The sequence below is a fragment of the Mixophyes fleayi genome, chromosome 4 (genome assembly GCF_038048845.1).
Source record: "Mixophyes fleayi isolate aMixFle1 chromosome 4, aMixFle1.hap1, whole genome shotgun sequence".
Lineage (NCBI taxonomy): Eukaryota > Metazoa > Chordata > Amphibia > Anura > Limnodynastidae > Mixophyes > Mixophyes fleayi.
Genome location: NC_134405.1, coordinates 52,715,898 through 52,731,432, shown reverse-complemented (window position 1 = coordinate 52,731,432; position 15,535 = coordinate 52,715,898). Strand labels below are relative to the sequence as shown.

The 15,535-nt window shown below is 40.0% G+C and overlaps 1 protein-coding gene across 2 annotated transcripts in view; it reads right to left on the bottom strand.

Moving 5' to 3' along the window:
* Positions 1-15,535, bottom strand: part of ADAM9 (ADAM metallopeptidase domain 9) — a 73,924-nt gene that overhangs the window by 13,240 nt on the left and 45,149 nt on the right. For both annotated transcript variants that reach the window (XM_075206999.1, XM_075207000.1), the window contains 10 exons: positions 13,150-13,221; positions 12,176-12,345; positions 11,011-11,092; positions 8,156-8,289; positions 6,536-6,707; positions 5,207-5,299; positions 4,551-4,746; positions 1,751-1,856; positions 390-573; positions 94-174 (listed from right to left, as the gene is read on the bottom strand). In XM_075206999.1, coding sequence (XP_075063100.1) covers positions 94-174; positions 390-573; positions 1,751-1,856; positions 4,551-4,746; positions 5,207-5,299; positions 6,536-6,707; positions 8,156-8,289; positions 11,011-11,092; positions 12,176-12,345; positions 13,150-13,221 — 1,290 coding nt within the window. The remainder of the gene's footprint in view (positions 1-93; positions 175-389; positions 574-1,750; positions 1,857-4,550; positions 4,747-5,206; positions 5,300-6,535; positions 6,708-8,155; positions 8,290-11,010; positions 11,093-12,175; positions 12,346-13,149; positions 13,222-15,535) is intronic.

Genomic DNA, 15,535 nt, shown 5'->3' with positions numbered 1-15,535 from the left:
CCAATACATTGCCGTGATGTGTCTCCGTAGATGGTCCGGAAACAAATTGTGCTGAATTGAATCTCTCTCTCTAAGTTAATATATCATACTCACCCCATTACCTCCACATTTCGTCTGTACGTCACAGTCATATCCCAGCACTGATGCATTTACACACTGGTAATTCCTGCACACCTAATAAAGGATAATACAGATCCTTAGGTCACGTCTTGGTCTTAATAACAACTATGTGGCATTAAGGTCATAGGCAAAGACGAGGGTTTGTCTTTAAAATTAATTTAGGCAGATACATATGATAGTTACATATTATAGTAATATATGAAAACACGCAATGGGGTAATACATGAGTATTTCGGCACCAGAAGAGGAGTTGGTGGTTTACTCCTTACCTTGCCCGTCTCACACATGGTGCCCTCATTAACCATGGCAGGATCTGGGACATCGCTGCCGAGCTGGAAATCCACACCCCAGCATACAGTGCCCTGGATTGTAGTCTTGATGATTGAAGGCTCAATGCCAAAAACGGGTGTAGATTCCACATTCTCACACTGTAGCTTCCCACACAGAGCGTTCCTGAGACAAGGATAACAAAACACAGCAAAGGTTCATGTGGGCGATGCAGCAACAGCTCTTGTTCATCACTGAAGTATATTAGTCTCTGGAAGTGAATGAATATCTCATGATTCAAACCATCCGCCAATTCGTCTCATTCAACCAAGTCTAGAACTCTTCAAATACTGAATTAATGGAAGCACCATATATCAAAACTGTGCAATCACCTCCTGAATAGATGATGTCATGCTCTTGTCAGTGATTAAAATAAAGGTTGGTGAGTAATGAAAGAGCAATATTAATACTCTTTCCAAATTATATTTTGATGGGGTCCTCGGTACTTGTCATTGATATTTACTATACTCTCTGCAGTTGGTAATACAACCAGACACGGCCATTACTAAAGCTTCATTCTCTTGGCATCTCTGATATAGTCATCAATTGGCTGTCATCCTCTTTATAAATTCAGGATCTCCTTCACTGGGACAACCCATTGGTGTAGCCAGATGATTGCTCAGTGACTGTGACCTATATATGATGTCTCACGTCTATGTGATATTGATTACTACCTCCTTCTCTTAAGCAGACTGGTTTAGATTGTTCTTACTGCTGCAGTTGGCTTCTTCTGCACCTCTAGGCGCTCCACATCTTCTTCTCTCTGCCAGCCCCTGCACAGCTCCCTCTAGTCTTCACCTGACATCTACCTGGTTCCTAAATACCATTCAGCACGTCTGCACTCGAACAGTTACTTCCTCATCTCTTAAAACAACTGCTCACCCTCTAAGACTTCTCTTGTGCTGCACCTCATTTCACTTTGCATTATTCTAACATTTCCCCAAGAATTAACTCAACATAGAGTCTTATTCCCTTTGTCCTGGAGTACAATTTAGCATTCTCTCCTCTTGTACTGTTACACTTGTTGTCACACTTACTACTTGTGCCAGTTTTGTCAGCGCATGTTAGTTTCTCTACATATGGCAACATTATTGAGCCTCAATTCTATGCTACAGAATACAGTATGTCTGACAAATAAATACAAATAAATAATAAAAGGCGTCACTGTTATTATTGCAATTAAGCAATGTCGCCACAAACATTTCCTATAGAAAGCAATTGCAGCAAGGGAGGTTCTCTGCAAAAAACTTATTTAGAAATTTGACTGCGATTACAAAGTTCTAGGACAAACCCTGCAACCTACTTGGCATCGCATGATTTGTAGGTGTTGCCTTGGAAACCACAGTTCCCAAACCTGTCACCTTTGAAGTTCACCGCTTGGAAACAAATTGCAGGAGCTGCCTTTGCATCTAGAATATAAACAAATAAATGTCAGATGCTTTCAGATTGTATCCACTCTAAGCAAAATTTTCTGTTCATACAAAACAAAAAGGATTTTTATACATCCTCATAAATCATTTCCTCTAAATAATTGAGATATAGGTGCAGCCAGGAACTTAAACTTAAAACTCTGACTCATTTCCAGGCAGAGGTAACACCAGACTTCTGCACTTGTAAGAGGCAGTTGGGGTCCTCTCCATAGAGGAGGAAACTTTGATCAGCTCCTGAACCAAAGCCGCTAGACTTCTCTACCACACAGGCTCCTCCTCATACACCACCATGGCACCAATGGGACCCTGCTCTCGGTGTGACTGAAGGAAGCACTAATGAACCCCCAGAACCTAAGGGAACCTGAGAAATATATCCGCTGGGCGAGCTAAGCAACTGGCTACAGAACTAGTCCAGGCCAGTTCCACCATATTGGTACCAGAGCTCTCAGGTGTACTCGGCACCCAATCCTCAGATTGGCATTCGCTTGACTCTCCCAAACTTATTTGTTGTGGCATCTAGAACACATAAATAGCATTAAGCAAGTTACCTCAAACACATCACTCTGACAGAGCCCCACTTGTCTGACGTTGCAGAAAGACAAACTTAGAACATAACAACAGAACACAATTAAAAGAAAGAATGTGAACCTCCCAACCGACCAATAAAACGGAGTGAACAATCACTCATAAAACAACCCACCTTCCCTCTCTATACCTCATGATACCAGTGGTATGGAAAGGGACTGAAGATAAACCAAAAGTGAAAGAGAGAAAATGTGTCTATTTGGGCACTCAAAGGTTAAGTTCAAACCTTTCTAGTAAGACATAAAAACAACTTAATTGCTATGCATTAAAATATTTATATATTACAGTACACATTATCCAAATGTCCATAGCAAAATATTTAATAAAAACAGAGAAAAATTGTATTAAACGATGAAGACTAATCAACTGTTAAGATAGCAGTAAAAAAAACTGCTGACGCAAAACACCTATAACTCCTAATGATTATGAATTTATCATCATTTCTTGTCACCCTGTATTGAAAAAAGGATCATACACTTTCGGCTCAATGAGTAACAGGAGATTCAAACCCAAAACTCAGATATCTATATTAAATCTTTCTTATTATCAACAATTTTATCATAGACATTCAAATTTCATAATTCCTCTAAGTATCAATATAATAATCTTAAAAGTCACTCATCATACTCCTTATCAGACAGCAGCGCATTGGTGCAGTATCAACTATTTCTATTATCATTAGGGGAATGACCTACACAATATGTATACACGTGTTTAGCCGCCGGCCAGATAAGTCGCAGCGGAATCTGTACCACAGTACTACTCTTAATTGAATATATATATATATATATATACTATGTTTCTTTATTCTTTATTAGATATAGATACTTAGAGGAATCTGTGAAAACCTGGGATCTAACAAACTAATGGCGCAGCCCACCATAGTGGAGCCAACTGCGACTTCCCCAGCTCTCCTCCTGTATCTGGCAGCTATTGGCTCCCCAGGGACTATGATCACCAGACACACCTCTACGGTACCACACAGATGTCCGCTCTGTAAGGTGCCGCCAAACCACAGCAGTGGTCTCAAGTACAAATAAACTTAAAATAAGCATTAAATAAAAGCAAAAAACCAAGCTGCCTATGCAGCTTGAAAGAAAAAAAAACATTGTCTGTGGTCCTGGTTACACCTATACCCCAATGTCTCCAGTATCCCCCAGTTGGATGCTGGAGAAACGTTGTTTTATTCCTCCGCTCTTACTTAGGGAACAAAACTAAAAACGCAAACTAAGCAAATGTCTGCTGAGAGGGAAACCAATTCCATTCCAAGTGTCCGGCTAATGACATTATCAAAACTTTACTTAAAACATTTCCTGACAGCTGTTTTACACAAAAGAGCAAGGCTGTGCCACTGGGTTACTCCCTGCTCGCCACATGTCACCCAACAAGCCGCTAGGGACAGGAAACTATTGGGAAGAGTCGAGCACATGGCCGCTCTAATATCAGTCACAGAAACGCACAGATTCATTACGGATCTTATTCTGCATGCAGGGCACAGTGGATCTCAGAATTAGGAGTAAATCAAACTAGAAGGTGTAGTTTTGCAGCAGCCAAAAGAGTCAGCCAGAATCATCATCAAATTGTGCAGACAAAGTGCAAACAGAGTTCGCTGACTTTTACTGAATTGTCTTTCGGATCTTAGTAAGAAAGGAAAGTCTACAATATATTTATTTTTTTCCATCCATATTTAAACTTGTATTAAAATAATTTAAAATGAACAGATCATGTTTGAGTAGATTCAGATATTAGGGTACACGAGGGTGACTGCTATCTAATAGTGCAGGGTATCAACGCAAGATGAACACTGCATAACAAACAATTTAAGACTATAAGGAGTTAAAGAAAATTAACTAAATGTGAACACTTCCTTATGCATATTTTTAGAACAACTTCCTAGAAGTGACTAAATGTAAAATAACCCTGGGCTACACACCGGTCCCTAACGTGTGCTGGATTTACCTTCATTTGCTTGTTACTATAGGATTTAATCTCTTGTTGGACTAATGCTAGTTTTGTCATTTGAGATATAAAACATAAAACTGTACACAGGGACATCATTTCCGAAATAAAACACAGACAAGTTCTTACTGGATCCAAAGATTCCCTGGCACTGGGCATTGTAGTACTGGCAAATGCCATTGTAGCAGTAGGCCTGTTTGCTCTGGCACGGGCTCCCATTCTGGATGAATACATCACCCTGGCAGAAAGGAGAGGAGCCATTGCAGTATTCAGGAAGGTCGCACTCATTGCCCACACCACGGCACACGGTACCAGCGGAGGTGAACTACAGGGAAAAACAAATTTACATTAAGAGACAGGAATAATAGCAATATAAGAACAATAAACACAAAATCTAAGGAGGGGGGATTCAATCCCCTGTGAGGTGCCACCAGCCTATCATCTACGTTGCATATATTTAACATATTTTAAGAATGATGGCGCGTTCAGCCTGGCATGGTGAGATCAATATGTAATGGTAATGGCACACTAGGGAAACACCACACTATTCCTGTTCATCTTTCCCATCTCAATACCACTATCCCATTTCTCCTTCACTCCAATCACACAACTCTCCTCCTACGCTCCCACACTTCTTCCCAAGGTCTGCAGTATTAATTATATTTACAACTGAATTAATGCACTAATCTCATTCACTAATTCACTAAACTCATTCACGCTGATGTGTCACAGTAGTATTTGTATGCACACAAGTATATCAGACAGTGACTGTGTTGAGTACCGACCCGACAGTTTTGGCAGCAGGACCCATAGGCACACTGAGCCCCCGAGCGCAGTTTGCAGGTCCCAAATTGGCAGCATTGATCCTTCTCACATTCCTGGAAAAAAATTAAGAAGAAAAATATACACTTAGAGAAAAACAAAACACATGTCCAAGGAATGAATTATTCAAATTAGTAAAGACAATACAACTGAAACAAGAAAAATGAAATGAGTAACAAACAGCAATCGTGTGTGATTCAGCTCACACTACTGAAAGTAACAATCTCATTGGTTGTCACAGCTTACGAAAGATGAAGGACCAGGGGGTAAACGTATCAAGCTGCAAGCTTCTGGCGGGTTTGAAAAGTGACGGTTTCCTATAGCAACCAATCAGATTCTAGTTATTTATTTAGCACATTCTACAAAATGACAGCTAGCATCTGATTGGTTGCTTATAGGCAACATCTCCACTTTCAAACCCGCCGGAAACTCGCAGCTTGATACAATTACCCCCTGATTTGTGTGCAATTGAGCCCATAATTTGGGGCAGCATGGTGGCTAAGTGGTTAGCACTACTGCCTTACAGTGCTGGGGTCATGAGTTCAATTCCCGACCATGGCCTTATCTGTGAGGAGTTTGTATGTTCTTCCCGTGTTTGTGTGGGTTTCCTCCGGGTGCTCCGGTTTCCTCCCACACTCCAAAAACATACTGGTAGGTTAATTGGCTGCTATTAAATTGACCCTAGTCTGTGTGTGTGTGTGTGTGTGTGTGTGTGTGTGTGTGTGTGTGTGTGTGTGTGTGTGTTAGGGAATTTAGACTGTAAGCCCCAATGGGGCAGGGACTGACGTGAGCGAGTTCTCTGTACAGCGCTGCGGAATTAGTGGCGTTATATAATTAAATGGTGATGATGATAATTTATGCTGCTTTTGGCTTAACATGTCATACTGTAACAAGTGTGAGGGGGGAGATAGTTGCTTTCTATTGTACCCTGTGGCCAAAAAGCAATGCATATTATGAAGCCAATTGGTTCACTTATTGTCTCTTAAATGCACAACAAAAATAACAATTGTGCACCCTTTGTTTAAAGTTAAATATTTACTCTGCTAGGATTTCTATCATGCCAATTGGCCACCAGGGGGCCCTGTTCTATGGGAACGTACGGTTAACCAGCTACTTTATCTTGTCCTTGTTTTACGAACAAAACAAAAATGAAGCAGAAATAAACAGTCTAAATACAGTATATTTTCCATTAATGTGTGCACTAGTAATGGTAAATGACTGATGTGTGGGTCAATCATCATTCCTGACATAAGTCACAACTAAGACGTTCCTTTGCTCTTGTGCAATCTGACCTTTTCATTTCCGCAATCACACTCCTCCCCTGGGTCCACCAGCTTGTTCCCACAGGAGGGGGCGCTGTAAGACTCGTCTGGATGAGGCACATTCTGGAGGCAGCTTCCACCTTTGTTTATAATCAGTTTCTCAAAGTCATCTTCACTGCAACTGCTGAAATTTTTAGAGCCACTGCGGAGAGGAAAATCGACATCTCAGGTAATGACACTGTTGATATTTTGCCAAAACTGAAAGTAAAGTAACTCTGACGTTAATACATATCAAAGCAAACACAGCAAAATAATATACTTGAACTGACTGATGTATTTATAATCAACTAAATCCCTACTTGTAGAAAACAGCTAAAACCGCTTAAGAGGGAATTGTCTTTCTTTCATCACTCTGGGGAAGTATAAAGCCACAGTTTTTTCTTACTGATTTGCAGTCTCCTAAGTAACAGAAATATTCTGTACAGACTACAGGTTAGCGCTTTCACACCAAGGCATACAGCTAGCAGTAATATCACAGCAAGCATCATGGACAGCGTATGATTTATCATATTAACTTTCACACACAATGTGAGTAAAATATATGGTCTGCCCTGTGATTGTGGTTTATCTACAATGAATGTAGGTGTACAGTACGATTGTGTTGTCAATGGAAGAAAGGTGGGTGTCAGTATAAATACCTCAAGGAAAAGTGTGGCATGGGTGTGAGTAATCAATGAGGTTATCCAGACAAAGTGGACAAATAGCGAGGGTATATAACATCATTACAGTCTTATTCTGCCAACTGAGTGATGCTGGTTTTTCCAAATGTGGTGTAAAAAAGAAAGATCTGTGTAATTTTCCTGCAAAAAAACGCACTAAGGACAATTCTGTCCTGTAGGGTGAATACAAATGTGCTGATTCTTCTCCCCATAATTTTATAACAACACTAAAAAGAAAAACAAAATACAGCCTTCAGAAACCCTTATAAGTTAATAAACTTTTAAAACACAGGTGGCAAAAGAAAGCTGCAATCAAAATTAAACATTAACAACTGATTTATTATGAATTATGTATACAACACAGCAATGCTTAAAATGAATCAAATACCCAAAAAGTTAAAAACATTCAAAGAAAGACTGTATAATATAGCTAAGTATGCATAAGAACTATACACAACTATTTTATACATGATTTATGACTGCTCAGGCACATTTAGTTATATCATACAGTCTTTCTTTGAATGATCAATATATGTTTTTACATTTTTTTTGATTATTATCTGATTTATTTTAAGCATTACTCTGTTGTATACATATTTTGTAATAAATCAGTTTTTAATGTTTAATTGTGTTTGCGGATTTTTGCAACCATCTGTGTTTTTAAAGTTTATTAATTAATTTATAGGGGCTCATGAGCGCTGTCTTTTGTTTTGTTTTTTTGGTAGTTTTCTTTAAGGAGACGTGTAAGGCCGTCTCCTAGACAGCAGCCTAACATAGACTGACAGTTTTTACTCTTATGATTACATTTCTCAGTTCCTGAGTTGTGAATCCCTTGAACTAATAACACTGTGATAGGATTATACATACAGAGCTATTTAATGCCTAGAAGCAAAGCTCCTACATGACCCTATGAGCCCACAGTGACTCTTACGTGGCTCCAGAGTTCATGATGCAGGCCCCCACAGAACAGGTACAGCCTCGGCTGTCGTCATGATTCATTCCCAAGTTGTGGCCCAATTCGTGAGCAACGATTGAAGCAAAAGATTGCAAATTCTGATTTGGAAACTGAAATGAGAGAGAGAGAGAAGATAACACATAATGACACAATTCTAAATACATGACAATACTAACAACATTACAAACAATTTCAGCTGTTCACTTCTAGGAAGTAACTTCTGTCGATTTCCAGTAGGGAAAAAAATGTTTTGCAAGACTTTCTCACTTTATGACTGCTGCAAAATACATTTTTAGTTTGAAATGAGCATACTAAACAGAAGACTTGGCAGCTGTTTTCTGATGATCTGATCTGAATAAAATATACAACCATCAGGTGTCTGCGGTTACCAAACTAACTGAAAAGACAGCCAATCCCCATAGTAGCACTTGGGGTACACAAGGGGCAACAAACATTGCGGCGACCCGCCACCCCTTAATCCCTACGAAACCGATAACGGGACCTCGAAGCGGCAACCGCAACTCCTGCCGCATAGCGCCGCAAGGAAGACAAAACTGTCTCTTTCAATAAAGAAAAATCCTGTGGGGAAGGCAAGAATAAGGCTGAACCCCTATCATCACATTTATTTATATAGCGCCACTGATTCCGCAGCGCTGTACAGAGAACTCACTCACATCAGCCCCTGCCCCATTGGAGCTTACAGTCTAAATTCCCAAAGAAACACACAGACAGAGACAGAAGGACCTAGAGCAGATCAGAGGGCTAGTACAGAATGCTGTACAAAGGGGTGAGCACCCTGCAGCTGCAGCACAAGGAGAGTATCACAAAACAGTGCACAAGAGTAAGATTTCACTAATGGTGAACAAATGCATTAGGTTTATCAAGAGTCACAAATATTATAGTAATTTCCTAAATGATCACAGGCTTTCCGGATGATCTATTCATTTTCACCTCAAATCCTAGACAATGCACACCAACAATGACAAACACAATAAATATAAATATATTCCCATCCTTTGCAGGATTTAACATAAACTTTGAACAATCAGAGGCTCTAACCATGTTTGGCAGCTGGTGGGACACTATCCCTTCCAATGGGCCCAAAGACACACAACTTGGGAATGGGTACTATAAACACATTGCAAGACTTATTAACTTTCTGGGTCTTGCTCTCCAATGACTTGTTAGGCAAATGACCCTCTGCTTGGTGGGAAAGGTTGATTTACAAAGACTTAACAAAAGCAACACAGGTTTTATATTGAAGAAGAAAAAGGCTAGAATTAGTATGACTAAGTTGTAGTCGTTGGTTCAGAGACGTTAATCGTCCAAACCGTAAATATTACAAGATGGCATGCCAGCTTCGCTTTGTGGTAGACTAGACTAGAAATAAAAGCGCATATACAGACACAGTGAAAAACTCTCAGCTATGCATCCCTCAGTTAGGCTAGGTACACACTGAAGTATTTTCCGACAGACGTGTTATCTACAACGATTTTACGAACGACTGAAGGCACAATCGCTCGGGCGATTCCTGTGTACACAATGACACAATTTACCCTTCAGAGCTGTGCTCTACATCTGGTCCTCTAGTCGTTTAGAGAATGACAGCACAATAGTCACTCATTCATTCAATACTGCCACGCTGATTAAACCGGCTTGTTATAGCTATCCACATGTCCTTACGAATTTCGTTAGCTTCTGTGACTCTGAAATTAACTTTTCAGTCGCAGAACAAACAAACTATTCCATCTACAGCATTCTCTACATTTAAAGTCACCGGGACATGTTCATTGCTTGAAAAGACGATGGCACTGTAAACTCTATGGAAATCGTGAGTGCAACATACTACATGATCGAAGGTGATTGGAACGAGATTATTAAACAGTACGACCAACCAAATGAAAAAGCAATCGGCACTTTGGAACGATTGTCGTTCAACATGTGCTTGTACACACTAACGTAATATGAGGCCAAGCTGTCAGTGATTGGCCCAATAATCAGCTGAAACACCTCGAGTGTGTACCTAGCCTTATGCTTTACATGCATCTCTCAATAAGCGCAAAGACAATAACATACATAATATCTTAATTAACTCAACATGTAATGCTTGGAAATTGGTTAGAGCTAATAAATTAAACAACCAACAATTTCTATTCCCCACCTCCTTAAAAAATGTAGAATTTCAGGAGGGAGAAGCAAAACTACAGTTCATAAGATGAGCACAATTGGGACTAAATTGTAGGACCTTCGAGGTTCATCCTGAAAACCAGTCACATACACTGACCCCTTAGCCATACAGAAAGGCCCTCACTCCACCTCAGACGTGCATAAAATTAAACTAGAATGGAATATTGAGGAAGAGAACTCACGCATTAAGACAAGGGACAAGACTATAAAATTACCCATTTGCCACAGACAGCAGACATGATAAAATGCTACTCAACAGTTATAGATTATCCAGTCAGACCATGATTTACATAATGGCCGTACAGTTGTTTTTATTGAATGCATCATTATATTCCACTGTACCGATCAAAGCTGAAGTAAAAATATTTTATGGGAGAGGGAAAAAAACAAAAACACACACTTTTTCCAAAATTCAACATTTTCTTTTCTTTTTATAATTACATACTTATTTTACTGAATTATTTTCTGTTGTCCTTTTTCTTAAGTTTGTTAAAAAAAAAGGTCCACTTTAAGGGGAACATTATACCTATATAAGTTAAGCATTAAATAATAAAGTTTAATGTGGAATGACAGGTCTCCAAAACACCACAGTTCCATCACTAGTGAAAATGCCATTTAGTATTAATAACGTATAGTGGTCATACCACGTTTATGCCCCCTGCGTGGCTCCTGGAACACACGGTGCCCACAAAAGCCATCCCGGCCGTTCCTCCAAAACCTTTCTTCCTACAAGGAGACAAAGCAAAACAATCACTGGGAACCTGAGAGTTAAATATTGAGAGATCCTTTACACTTGTGATTTAATACAGAGACAGAGATATATCGTCAGGTCATGGTGCTGCTAAGTTACAGAGCTTTTAATATGTATTACAATAGTGGACACATAACCCTATACACCAATCAGCCACGACATTAAAACCACCTGCCTACTATTGTGTAGATCCTGCCCGTGCTCCAAAACAACGCTAAGCAGTCAAGGCAAGGACTAAGGACTCCACCAGACCTCTGAAGGTGTCCTGTGGTATCTGGCACCCAGACGTTAGATCCTTAAAATCCTGTAAGTTGAAAGGTGGGTTCTCCATTGCTCGAACTTCTGTATTCAGCACATCCCACAGATGCTCCATAGGATTGAGATCTAGGGAATTTGAAGGCCAAGTGAACGAACACCTTGAACTCTTTGTCATGTTCCTCACACCATTCCTGTGATCACCTTCTTCCATTGCTCCATGGTCCAGTTCTGGCACTCAGATGCATATTGTAGGCGCATTCGGCGGTGGATAGTGGTCAGCATGGACACTCTGACCGGTGTGTGGCTACACAGCAAGCTGCAATGTACTGTGTGCTCTGACACCTTTCTATCATAGCCAACATTAACTTTTTCAGCAATTTGTGCTACAGTAGCTCTATTGTTGGATTGGACCAGACAGACTAACCTTTGCTCCCAACACGCATCAATGAGCTATTTTTCAGGCACACATACTCTCTGCTTCACTAAATACAGGAGACTACTAGAGAACATGTGCCGTCAGCTAACTTTGCCTTGGATCGTTAGTGGGACTTATCGACAGACTGTCTGAGCGGTTGTCTGTATCTGCATGGAGAATAGTTTGCCTAACAGAACTGCAGGATACTACCAATGTGTTCATAGAATGCCAAATGAAAGTCAAAGTAATGATCATTTCTTTATGTGTAGTAGTGGATATTATAACCGTCACTACCCTGGTTGATAAAACAACTATATAATAGAATACAATTGCAATCAGTGGAATTAATTCTCTCTGTCATCCTACAGATGCCGTGTGCACTTACAGAACAAACTGCGCGCTGTCATGTCTGCGTCGCGGCACCAGCTCCTTCTCACGCCACTGCACAAAGCGCCCCAGAACCTCTCCAGCAGAGCCATCAATGTTAATGTGGTTCAGACTCGTCCAGATCTCCAGTCCAACCAAGACAATTCTGATATTCAGCATTTTGTACATCTAGGGACAACATAACAATATGCTCATCTCCAGGGAAAGACATAAAGGACATTGTAGAGAGCCTGTAGTCACAAAACCTGTGTAATCAATGTGTTCCTTATAAGAGCAATTCTACCTCCACTTGCTCGGATTTCCTCCAAGTCAAATCTCGTCAAATGTAAGCTAAAGCTTCGTAGGTAAACTGGATTCTTACTAAAACTGACATGAGTCCGTGTCCATGTGCCTTTGGTAAGGAAATTAGATTGTAAGCTCCACTTGGGAGTCTGACATGCCTAAATACAATATTCTGAATTGTATTCAGGACTAGATTTTTGCTACATAAATTATATCAGTGAAGGATAATACTACTACTGATAATAATTGCAATGAAAAAGTCATCACTAATATTAATAGTAAATCTAATACCATAGGCTCAGGCAGAGTATGACATTATTCAACAGCAACATAACCTGTATATTTTGTATGCGTTGACAATTAAAGGTGGGGTTTGGTGACACAGTTAGGTAGGAAGCGTCCCTTCCTCAGGGAAACACAGACAAGAAGACAGATCCTCCAGTTGACCATGGCTCCGTTCCTTCTTTGTTACAGTTTTTAAATATTCATGCATCAGGTGAAATTGAACTTTGTCTTGACCAATACAAAACATTACCAAAAAGGGCTCAACATGGAAACGATGAAGGGGCTATACAGCAGTGGCTACAGCTGGCCATTTCCAAGGGGGGGGGAGGGGGGGTTGATTGTCAACCACATGATGGCAGTGTAGCTATAACAAACCCAAAAGGATCTTGATATCTTCCTACTTACGCTATCCAGGTAATTAGACAACTGCACCATCTCTGCTGTCACAGCGGAGGAGTTCTTTCCCGAAAAGTCATACTGGAAGAGAAATCAATTATTATAAAATAGGTTTATTTCACTATTATATACCCCAAAAAATTCCAAGAAGATTCAGCATAAAGAACATTACTACCATCAGCTGAAAAATTGACGACTTCTGACGCACATAGTGCGATATCTCAAATAAATGCTCCCTAGATTGGATACTATTGATGGTACACTTTGCTGATAAATAACTAAATTAGAAATAGCTACATTTGATCATACCAAACGCCCAATTTTCACAGCTGGCAACAGTACTGATTGAAATAAAAACAAACAAACTGCAAGACTATAGAAAATAGAGTTCCACCGCCACAAATACAAATCCAGCCTCTCTCTGGTGTATGAAAGGTCGGTGACCCCTTGTTTAGGAGTAAGCTGCTGTGCATAAGTCTACAGAAATAGGGGTGCAAAATATACAATCTATTTTGACGCAGCGGCTAGATTGATTTTCCTTGCAAACTGTTCTTCCTCTGCTGAGCCACTCTGTCAGTCTCTACATTGGTTGCCTGTTTTTCAACAAATCCAATATAAAATTCTTCTACTAACATACAAGGCCATCAACAAAATTGCACCGACATACATATGCACAGTTGCGAATGTTTTCTGCTCTTTACTATACTTTGATATTGTATGTTTTATTTCATGACACTGCTGCTACCCCTGAGTGGGTTTAGCTTAAGTTTATCATTGTTAGGGTTATAAAAGAAAAGATGTAAAACCTCAATAAAAAATTTATTTAAAAAATAAAATAAAAATAAAAGAATATTTAAAAAAAAAAAAAAAAAAAAAAAAAAAAAAAATCAGACTGAGAACACTAACCTGAAGTCACCTTTTAGGGGTCGTAACATATTTGCCCCTTCTAGTAACCGTCCTTCCACTGGTAGACTGATTACAATAACTCTAAATGGTTAAAGAATACCCAAATATAAAAAAAAGGCTTTTTCCAACTTTCCGAGGCAGACATGGGCAGCTGTCCGATTACTACTTTTTTTTTTTTACCACAAAAGGTGGCTGGATAGTTTTACAAAACTACTCTGTCAACTATTCAGCAACCTATTAAGAACATTTTAAAGGAAAAAAACAAGGCAGGCGGCCCAGTTACCCAGCCCAAGGTAACCCACTATGGGACCGGCTCGGGTGGGGCAGGGGTAGACGCCCCTATGCCCCTCAGCTTAGTCCCAGACAAAGGACGCATGGTAGCATACAATACGAACCTTGATCTAGGTCTCACTAATGTACTTTCTTCTGATATTATTCATAAATAATAACCACTGCTCATTCTATATGCCCTGTCAAGTACACCCTCCTTAATATCCACAAGACACTTCCATACCTGGTCATCTATTCATTTCGACTAGGGGGCCACTATTTTCTCCCACTGCCCACTCCTCTAACCACAAGTCAGCACTATACAAACTTCTTAAAAATACACCTGCACTTCATACTATTCTTGCCACTATCCCCCGTGGGGGATGCTCACACTTTACACATCCAAAGTCCTTATACAGTTATTCACCAAGGACTGCTTGCATTCATGACACACTAATCATCTCCAGCAGACATCCCCAGAATTTAAGAATTACATTCATCTCCAACTCTCTGGATGAGCTCCAGCCATTTGGAGTGAGCAGAGAGGCTTTGGAACATCCCTCTGAGCTCTGTCTGCACTGTGACATCCCCCCTCACCCCTCCTGCTATCACTGGACATGTTGAGAGCTGTGAGCCTGTGTCTGTGTAGCAGACTAACTGCGTCTGTCAGTATGTCGTTTGCCAACTAGACATATTGTAGGATAGATAGCTAAGAAAAACAACAAGCAGAAGCATGCTTGAAAAAGAACTTAACTTTAAATTAAAACTAAAAAAACTTCTATGTGGGATTGCTGTTTTAATGCAGTGATAAAAGCATATATTTCTTTAATATAATCAAAGGTAGTGTTATTTCTAAACAGGGAGCCTCTAATTTTGAGAGCCGTGATGAGGACTGTGTAAGGAGGACACTGTGGGGGTATTTATGAAGGAACGAGAGACAATAAACGCTGATGTTATTAAATAGGTATTTGGATCTGTAACTGTAAAATGACCGTAGCAGGATCCTTGGTGTTTTCCATCGCATTGTGCACATTGTGTGCATGGATTACAGGGGTGGGGATCCTAACTAAGGCTGAAAATGTCCAGGGAGTTTCTTAGGAATGATACAATAGCAGATGTGCAGCATCATTACATAACCATCTAGTTCCACTTTGAGGAGCCACAGGGAAAATTGTTAACACAAAAAAAGGAGGTAGAGGAAAAGGCGCTTTCTTAGTCC